General features: G+C 39.2%; 1 protein-coding gene across 2 annotated transcripts; it reads left to right on the top strand.

The window, feature by feature from the left end:
- The first annotated feature begins 3,054 nt into the window (after positions 1 to 3,054).
- hapln3 (hyaluronan and proteoglycan link protein 3) lies at positions 3,055 to 9,083 on the top strand. 2 transcript variants are annotated; one of them, XM_007234318.4, is made up of 5 exons: positions 3,055 to 3,350; positions 3,883 to 4,084; positions 5,301 to 5,672; positions 5,975 to 6,277; positions 7,438 to 9,083. In XM_007234318.4, exons 2-5 carry the CDS (start codon positions 3,964 to 3,966, stop codon positions 7,722 to 7,724), a joined length of 1,083 nt encoding a protein of 360 aa, XP_007234380.2. In that variant the 5' UTR covers positions 3,055 to 3,350; positions 3,883 to 3,963; the 3' UTR covers positions 7,725 to 9,083. The 2 variants fall into 2 exon arrangements, with proteins under 2 accessions (XP_007234380.2, XP_049339749.1); XM_049483792.1 differs by lacking the exon at positions 3,883 to 4,084 and having other exon boundaries at positions 3,056 to 3,350.
- Positions 9,084 to 10,046: the final 963 nt, after the last annotated feature.

The raw sequence follows: 10,046 nt of genomic DNA, 5'->3' as shown, positions 1-10,046 counted from the left end.
CCTTGTAGTGGATGTAGTTCAGACACGTTTTTCAGGTTTCATAGGTTTTCTTTCCATATGTAAGCATTGCATGTAGATGCACAATAGACAGTAAAACAGGCCTTCATGTCCTGTATAGTGTGTATGCACAAAAAAGAGTCTCTTGCCATCTGTGTCTACCTTCTCAAAATAAGCAGTAAAAAAAAAGACCTTGATCTCATAGGGTCCTTATAAATCTAGTGAATGCTATAGTTTAGCTTTCCCAGTTCCCACTACAGAACCTTCCTGACAGAGGTGCAATTACTGTAAAAGTAAATCATCCTCTGCCTTCATTGCGTATCCTGAGATGTAACTTCTAATCTACTCTTATCTCTCATCAAAGCCCATAGCTGAACTTTACTTATCATATACACAGTATATCGAGTTGCTGTTGCTGACATTTGGCTGAATAGTGTTGAGCTAATTTCTTACCAACCATAAACCCTGTGTATTTTGGGGACAGGACTATAACATTTATAGGAGGTTTTCCAGACAATAATGAAACCTGCTTTGAACTAAATTTCACTACTAATCTGCGGGAAATTAGTCCTCCAAAATTTGCCCCATGCAGATTTATTGAGGTTCACTTCAGTGGCTACTGTTAGATTGTCTGAGAAGGCCAGCTCAGTTTTCTCAGCCTCTCTTTCGAGTTGCAGTAACTAAAACTGACAAGGGCTCAGGAGAATCTGGAGCGTTTACATACAGACATTCTGAACCTTTTCATTTTGACCAAACAATTAGTGCACATTGGTCCCTGGCCTGATGTTAGCAGCCAAAATTATGCTCCTCCTCAGCCCCCTGCTATTCACAGACTGTTGGCATTCCTTGCTCCAGGCAAAGGCTTTCATCTCAGCTTTGAAAACAAACCAGCCAGGATCTTCAAACGTGTCAATAAAGGGTCTTCGTATCTGTTAAAGCATTAAGGCCTCTCTCTCTCTTTCTCTCCCTTCCACTAAAAGGCCTGGGGTATTGGTTATTGTGGTAGGGGTCGTGGTACTGACTGTTCATGTTAGCTTAACATCCTGCTCACACCAAAGGCCGTTGTGCATCCCTTTCCCTTCCCCAGCTGCCGGGGAGTTGAAATAACTGTCACTGATACTAAAACAACACTTTTACCGAGCAGAAAGGGTGGCACTGTCAAAAAAGATCTGCTGAAGGTCACTGGATGTCCTGCTCCTGGTGTCTACTGGACAGAAATGAGTAGTCACGGAACGGCATTCTCACAGATCCCCAGTGAGCGGATCATGTGAAAAAGAGGAAAAATATCCCGTCTCTGTAAGGATACCTACCTATTGACTTTGGAAAATGAACCAGCTTTACGAGCCTCTGGGGGAGAAGCGGAACTCTGATTTCAGCTGTTTCCATCACCAGCTGACATGCTGTCTGTCAGAGTTCAGACTGTTTGAAAGGTAGGTCTACAGCTTCCAAATATAGTATCATAGTATGTGCATTAACAGAGTTGCCCACTGAATCATTATCATGAACAATAAATTCAGATTTTTAGTTTATCATCAAGCAATGTGATGCATTTGTTTAGAATTTGTTTGTATTTAATGAAAAGATGTTTGTTTCATAAAATCTGCACCACTTTTTGCCAACATTTCTTTGTTTTATTTTAACCTTATCTGGGATTATTAATAAAAAAAAATACATCAGGCTTGATTAAATGACCATGAATTTGTGGTTAGAACAGCTTATTAACAACTTTTTTTGCAAACAAACATATATGATTAACAGTGTAAAAACAAATTTGCTTATCTCTCAATTTATATTGTTTGGTTTCTTATAGTGTCAAATTGTGCATTTATGGTTCACAATCTGACACCATCCATCTGAATCAAACACATTAGTTTCAGAGAGCTTGAGAATGAAAATCAGTAAAGAAAGAAAAGGTATTTTGAGAAAAAGTGCACATTGATGCAGAATGTCATTTTTAATTCATTTGAGACACTCGTTTAAAGGTTGTGTACACTATTCTGGAGAATGTGTTCTTCTCCACCCCCCAAATTTATGAATACACATTGGCAAGGATAATAACCACGAAAAAATATAATCCAATCATTACACAAAAACAACAAAAAAACCCTCACCGATTTATTAATCTCTTATAGTGTCTTTCAGATCTCACAGGTTTCTCCACTTTCCAAAAACCTCACCTTTACCCTTTACCCAGCCTTTTCCCTTTCCTAAAATCATTCTCCACAGTTTTTGTTGTTTTGACTTTTTATCTGCTTTTTGCCATCTCTATGTTGGTGCATGTAGTTCTATACATAAGCAGATAAAAGAACTAACTAACTGTGAGGGACATTCTGTCAAATTCCGTACAATTTCGAAGGCCCTGACATCTTAAATGGGGCACTGAGAATTTTGAAAGTTCACAGGTAGTTTATTAAAAAAGACAGTTTTACACACAGTACGTTGTGGTAGTTCGCTATGGAAAAGCATGCATATTAGAGCTTTTCAGCAACAGCTGGAATTCATGCATTTCCACTAAATTAATTTATGTTCTCCTATCCTATGCCTCAGAATTCTACCAGTGAAATGTGTGGAGCTACTTTGAGCTTGTTACTGGTAAAAAAAATAGCATTTTTTGGGCAAGACTATGCCCCTATCACTAGCATTGTAGGCCTGTTGGGAGCATCGGCTAAAAGAGCTGTATTTGGGAATGCTGGGGGTGAACAAAGGCAGGATATTAGACAAACATCTGTTCTCGTTGTCATGTTCCACAACACCCCAAGTTCATTTTACACCATATTTCTCCTTTAAGCTTGATATTCTAATGCCAAAGCAGCTCTTATGTCTCCTAGAAAACCTTTGGAGGCCATTTTAGCATTTTAGCATTACACTGTAGAACACTACCATTGTCACAGTATCACTGACAAATCATTCAGAATAGTTTAAAAAAACCATCAGCAGTGGGCATCAATTTATGAAAAACACTGGACTACTCATTTAAAATTCACAATTCATCCCCCAAGAGAGCTACCTTGTGGCTCATTGGTGATCCCAGCTCTGCCCAGCCCCCCTCACTTGGTTGTGGGCTGGTAGCTGTGGGTCTTTGTTGAGGGGCAGCGGTGGTGGCGGATCTCTCAGGCTGCAGTCCGGGCTTTGTTCGCCCCGAGGCAGCGCTCAGCTGAGGGAAAGCCTCCCTGACGTCACCTCAGATTTTCAAAACACAGGAGAGAGAGAGAGAAAGAGAGTAAGTCAGACAGACAGAGAGAGAAACAGACAGAGAGAGAGAGAAAGAGAGAGAAAGAGAGAGAGAGAGAGAGAGAGAGAGAGAGAGAAGGATGCAGAGCGGAGGAACCGAGGCTAAGGAACGTGTCATAAAGGTAAGCATCAAATCTTACTTTATTGTAAACCTCAGTCTGGCATCAGCAGACTGATGAGATGCTGCCTAAATTATTGAAAATATCACATAACTGTACAATTTAATGTAATTCTCAAACATTTTACTTTTTAACAAAGTACGTTTCCTAAGCTTAGTGTCTGCAGATGAATTCTAGGAGCAGAAAAGCTAAAAGTCTACATTTTAAACGACTGTGAGTTTTTTTTTAAAGATAATTTAGAACAGGGTCTACTGTTCTTTCCACACTGAGTAAAAACTTCAGAAAATACGAGAAAAAAAAGAGATTTAGTCTCTTAGATGTCTAAATGTCTTGTCTGATGAATGTGCATGAAAAACATATAGTCGTTTTAATGTTTCAAAAACTTAAAAGGAGAATAAAAAATGAACAATCGTGTATTGTGAAAGTTTGACACGACGTAGGAAAAGGGAAAACTTTATATTATTAATATTATATTTAGTTTATTTTTGTTATCTTATATATATATATATTTTATAATTCTGTCTATTTTTGTGAGGTTTTTTTAAGTTAGGAAGCTGAATACAGAACCAGCGTGCTCTCATCTGGAAAGTTGTGAGACAACAGACGCCCCTTCAACATGTGGAGAGCGCGCCCCCTGCTGGTGCTGCTGCTGCACGTGGTCGCAGAGATCCACGCGCTGCGATACTCCAATGGTTATTACTATCAAATAATTGAGAATGGAAAAGCCAACGGAGAGAGTAAGATCTAAATTAATGTATCTGTGTTTTTCATATAGCTCTATACTATCAATGTATATATCTTATATATTTAGTTCTACTTCTATAATTACCCAGTTTAATGGGATTTTACTTACATTTACATTTATGATGCTTGATGTTAGGATCTAGATTCACAGTCCTTCCTTATATTCTACTTTCTGATCTAGTCCATAATTTGGTGTTAGCTATGTCCAGCTGGTCCAGTGCAGAATTTCGTCTTGGTGCAAAACTCTTGTTAGGGCATCTGACCAGCCAGATAATAAAACCCCTGTGAACTTTTACATATTGTTTTTTTTCTTTAGTTTGAGGTCTGCATTGAGTGAGTTTTACATGAAATCTGCATCTCTTAGAAAGAAACAGGCTGTTTTTATGGCTGTGCCTTTAAGATTGACATGACCTTTGTTCTGACTGAGGAGGGTCTGGCTGTAAACCTCATCTGTGAGGCTCGCAGCAGTCTGGGACTCACCTCATCCTTAGGGAAGGGCAATGACGACTTGTGCACTGTTCCTCCTAAATTTATGATGATAGTTTCCATGATAGGTGTGTTTTCATGGCCAGCTGCAGGTCTAACTTAAATAAACTGACACAATATTTACACTTTTTTGCACTTTTTACAATATACATTATATATACTATATACAGCTCTGGAAAAAAATGAGACCACTACAAACCATATTTCTCCCAAATTCCAAATAAAATATTGTCATTTAGAGCATTTATTTGCAGAAAATGAGAGATGGCTGAAATAACAAAAAATATGCAGAGCTTTCAGATCTCAAATAATGCAAAGAAAACAAGTTCATATTCATAAAAAGTTCAGAAATAAATATTTGGTGAAATAATCCTGTTTTTTAATCACAGTTTTGCATTTTGCATTTTGGCATGTTCTCCTCCACCAGTCTTACACACTGCTTTTGGATAACTTTATGCCAATCCTAGTGCAAGAAAAAATCAAGCAGTTCAGCTTGCCAACACAAGACAACACATAATGTCTGTCCTCACAGATGAAACACTTTTTATAACTTCAGCATGAATGGGCGGGGCAAAACTGCTATAGAGCAGCACAAAAACAGTTCATGTAAAGCAGGTGTTTGATAAATGCATTAGAAATGTTTTGTATTTATGATGCCAGTGAGTTCTCTTCTTAAATTAGCGCTCACAGTTTTGTAACTCTCACCCACATCTCGTGTTTCAGTCTATTTCAATGGGATCCGTCTTCACGTGGAATCTCCAGAATCATCAGTGTCTGCCATGCAGGGAAGCAACGTGACCCTTCCCTGTCATTACCGGTACGTGCCGGAGCTCAGTACGCCCCGCCGCACAAGAGTCAAATGGTTTTGGCAGCCGGCTACAGGTGGAGGGCCCGAGAAGGACGTGATGGTGGCATTAGGCTCACGGCACAGGAGTTACGGGGACTTTAGAGGACGTGTTCGCCTGCGCCGGAGCGCCCCAGGTGATGCCTCACTGGTCATAAACCCACTGCTGATCGATGATAAGGGCCGCTATCGCTGTGAGATCATCGACGGCCTGGAGGATGAGAGCGTCATTGTGGAGCTTGAGTTCAGAGGTAATCTGTCTTGTGTCTTCTTTTCTGAATGTCTTTAAACTGATTGAAACATCATCCAGTTATTAATCTTAAGATCTTATTTATTCAGTATTACAAAACAATCTCTTTTAATTTAGCTTAATTGAATCATAAAATTGTAAGATTATTAAAGCATTTTAAAAATGTGTTATTATTGTTTGCTCATATCAATATTGACAGATAAATGTTTGAACATAGTGTTTTTTGTTGTATATGTATATCAGCATCCATACCATTTCTTCAGCTATATTCAGCTGTAAGATGCCTTTTTGCCTCATCCACAGGTGTGGTGTTCCCTTATTACTCCCCCAGGGGGCGTTACCAACTGACCTTCCAGGAGGCTAACGAGGTCTGTGAACAGCAGGGTGCCTGCCTGGCCACCTTTGAACAGCTGTTTGCAGCCTGGGAGGACGGTCTGGACTGGTGTAATGCTGGCTGGCTGGCTGATGGGACGGCACAGTACCCCGTTTCCGTCCCCCGAGAAGCCTGTGGTGGAACAGAACTTGCAGCAGGTGTAAGGAGTTACGGATTGCGCCACAAAACCCTCGACCGGTTCGACACCTTCTGTTTCACTTCTTCTATAAGAGGTGAAGAAAATGTTTATCATCAGCAGCATCACTAGTAACTTTATATTGTATTACTTTCTAACTAGTTTGATTCAAGTCTGGGATGATTTACTATTTCAGTTTGTGATGTAAACACTATTTAAATTTTAGTTACATTAGCCTCTTACCTTATGTAGAAATCTAAAACAAGCTGTGGACAGCAAGCTTGTCTTGGCTGATTGAGTACATTTGGATCTTTTACTGAGCTGTTTTTTTAGCAGAATGGGTCTGACAGATGTTTTGCGAAAACATCCCACAAACTGTAAAACCCAACATGTGTTTCACAATTCCAGACCATGATTCATTACAGTTAGAGCCAGTGCAAAACACACATGGATGTGTGATTTTTCAGTTTTACAAATGTTACTGTTTCCTTACACATCTCCACCCTTCTGTAATAGTTGAATTTGGCAAGCTGCAATAAAACCCACAGGCTGCATTTATGAGGCGGATCAGGCCTGCTGGCCTTCAACATCTCAAAACAAGTCTAAGCTTTGATCATCAGCAAGATTCTCACACTCTGAGTCAAACCTCTGTCTTCAAAGAGCAACAGTGTGCTGTAATTTCCCTGATTGCATGTCCCAGGAGATAGCAAGCTGTACGAAATCTGTTCTCTGGCTTTAGGTTTTTCCTGAACTAATTAGTCTTCCATATGTTTTCAGACAGCTAGAGAGAGAGGAAAAAAGATAAAGCCTTTTAACCCCAGCACGTCACCGGCTCTTAGTTCACAGGAAATCTGTCTTGAGGATAATTATTATGTGTTTTGGATGAGGTTGAAGACAGTATAGAATTTGTTATAAGAGAAGTGTTGACTCACTAGTGTCTGTAAGGGACATCTGCTGTGCAACTGTCACTGAATTTTGTTGCCAAAGAGTACTCTAACTCAAGCAAAAGTACGGTGACTTCCATTAAATAGTGACAGCAAAAATTAAAGTTAAAGTAGTTTATATGACTATGTGTAATAAAGTAGAAAGTAGCAAGTGCGGAGCAAGTTGTAGGATTGTAGCTAAACTTCTTAGTACATCCAGGATCAGTCAGCATTAAATAGAGCCACTTTTTCGGTGTTGTTTGTTTTTTGTATGATCTAATATCAAAAGCAAATCTCTAAAACAATAAGTCAATGCCTTTTTCTTATTTTTCAGGAGAGGTCTACTTTCTGGATCACCCACTTAAGCTGAACTTCACCGAGGGGGTGGATGCGTGTGTGCAGGACGGTGCTCACATTGCTAAAGTAGGTGAGCTCTACGCTGCCTGGAGGTTTGTGGGGCTGGACCAGTGTGACGCGGGGTGGTTGGCTGACGGGAGTGTGCGATACCCTATCACACATCCCAGGCCGAACTGCGGTCCTCTGGAACCCGGGGTGAGGAGCTTCGGCTTCCTTCCTCACCATTTAAAATATGGAGTGTACTGTCACAAAGTCAGATGGTAAGATTCTAATGCAGACCTGTGGCCACTTGCATAAAACATCTTCAGTGTTTATCTTAAGTTAAACTATTAATTGAATGGAACTACTATTGTGTTTTTGTGGGTTACAACAGGATATGCTACGCTAACAGTGTGGCTTCTCCCATTCTAAACTAAAGAAGCTCAAGTGTCTGATATCAAACATGTTTTGGTTGACTGAATGCCTCTTGGGCTTGATGATCAATATTTTTTTAATGTAATTTTTATTTCTGAACTTTTCTTTGAAACCCTTTTATTTATGGGGTCTTCTTGGGCATTATCACAAAAACATAATCCGTGTAGTTAACACAGCAACCAAGACAAGCCCTTAGCAAATCAGCTATATCTTGGGTAAAATAAAAATAATTTATATTACATAACCATTCCTTTAAAAGCATACTGAGTGTTTGTTCGCACAAGCCCACACAGAGCCACCATGGCACATGTTGTGCCCTAAACATTGACAAGTCTGTGCAACCTTATGAAGACCTGGATGAGGTTTGAGCAGGTTGTGAGTAGTGTGTGGGCATTTATTACAAAAAGCTTTTGGGTGCTTGTTGATTTCTAGTGTTGTCGTTAGCCTTATGACTCCAGTTTAAAAAGGTAAGAAGCAAAATTTGGCCCAGAAAATTGCCTGACTGATGGACAAAATATAAAATTCAGTATAATGGATTGTTGTGACAAACCAATGCCAAACACATTAAGTATTTCTCTTTGCCCTTGCTCAAGATGTTTTATGGAAGTGGCCACTAGTCCTTAGCTAGTCATTAAATGCACAAAAAACAAATTCCTGAAGATGGTGAAGAAGAGGCGTAACAAATGAAGTGAGTCTGAGCCGTTCCCGCACTTACATCCTAGCTAATCCGCTAGCATTTTAGAAGTATACTAGTTTTGCTGTTAGCAGATCTGAGAGGTCTGTCTTCTCCATCATTTTCCCTGTGTTTATACTACATATATTCATAGGGTTAAAAAAAAGTGTTTCTCGTGGAGCAGTTCTGTACAAACTTCATCAAAAGATTGTCTCTTAAACAACAAATAATTGGACCATACTTTAAAACACATAACATATGTAAGATATGTGTTTAACCATTACAAGAAAGATATACGGATGACAAACCAAACCATGGACAAAAGACTGTTACTTTTTTAAAGGTTTTATGAAAAACATTGATATTTCCCCCTTTCTAAGTACTGCAATCCTTTGAGTACTTTGTTTATTTTAACTACCTGTATTTATCTAATACTGCCTGCATGATGTTTTACTTTTAATTAAAAAACATCATGCAAATATCACTTTCTGTATTCTTTAAGTCAATAAATGTTTTTTTGTTATCTAAATTCTAAAGTCCTGTACTGTTTGTTTCTGTCCTTGAAACTGTTTAGGCAATTAAGGGATTGTTGAAAAACTATCTTGCATCTTGCAGCTCAAATGGTGCCACAGACAGAAGATGCTGCAGCGAAACTGAAACAAACAAAAAAAAAATCATAAAATAAAGGCTCATGAAAGCCCATTTTTGCTACCTATTAAAGATTTTTTGCTAACTATTAAAGGAATTAAAGATTGGACAATTGGATAATTGCTGTATTGCTTTCCCCCTTTCTGAAGACATACAACCAACACTTTAGTGTTATCCTCACATCAGCTCAGCAGGGTCACCAACAGTGTCTTGAAGGGTTGCCCCAATTTCTAGGGGGGAGGATTTTTCTCCTTTTTTTGTAACCCTTATACTTAAAACATATAAAAGGAAGAGAGTAATGTTAAAATTAGGACACCCAATGAAATCCTTAATACATAGAATAAAACATATATTTTTAGCCAAAAGGTAACAAATAGAAATGCAAGTTCATCCAGAGACTGATGGTTCGAATCCTGTTCATGTAGCTTACCATCGGCTACCGGAGCCCTGAGAAAGCACAGTTGGTCTTGCTCTCTCTGGGTGGGTAGATGGCGCTCTCTCCCCTCATCACTCCAAAGAGTGATGTCACTCAGCACGTAAGCTGATGTATTAGAACCGAGTCGCTGCGCTTTCCTCCAAGCGCGCTGTGATGCTTGAAAAGAGGCGGTGGCTGACTTCACATGTATCGGAGGAGGCATGTGCTAGTCTTCACCTTCCTGGTGTTGGGGCATCAACTAGTGATAATCCTAATGAGTGGGTTGGGTAATTGGCTGTGTAAATTGGGGCGAAAATGGGAAAATAAAATTAGAAATAAAACATTCTCATATATGTTCATATTTATTACTACTAAACTGACTAAAAGACAAAGGTAAGAGTGAAGGTATATTTGCAGATATTGAGATGTTTTTATA

The sequence above is a fragment of the Astyanax mexicanus genome, chromosome 10, assembly GCF_023375975.1.
Source record: "Astyanax mexicanus isolate ESR-SI-001 chromosome 10, AstMex3_surface, whole genome shotgun sequence".
Classification (NCBI taxonomy): Eukaryota; Metazoa; Chordata; class Actinopteri; order Characiformes; family Acestrorhamphidae; genus Astyanax; species Astyanax mexicanus.
The sequence above is the reverse complement of the archived record's forward strand: the minus strand, read 5'-3'. Positions and strand labels throughout refer to the sequence as shown.

Coding starts and splice junctions, on each gene's coding strand:
- hapln3 (XM_007234318.4), top strand. CDS start 3,964: ATGTGGAGAGCGCGCCCCCTGCTGGTGCTGCTGCTGCACGTGGTCGCA. Junction 4,085..5,300: donor TGGAAAAGCCAACGGAGAGA/GTAAGATCTAAA, acceptor CTCGTGTTTCAG/TCTATTTCAATGGGATCCGT. Junction 5,673..5,974: donor TGTGGAGCTTGAGTTCAGAG/GTAATCTGTCTT, acceptor CCTCATCCACAG/GTGTGGTGTTCCCTTATTAC.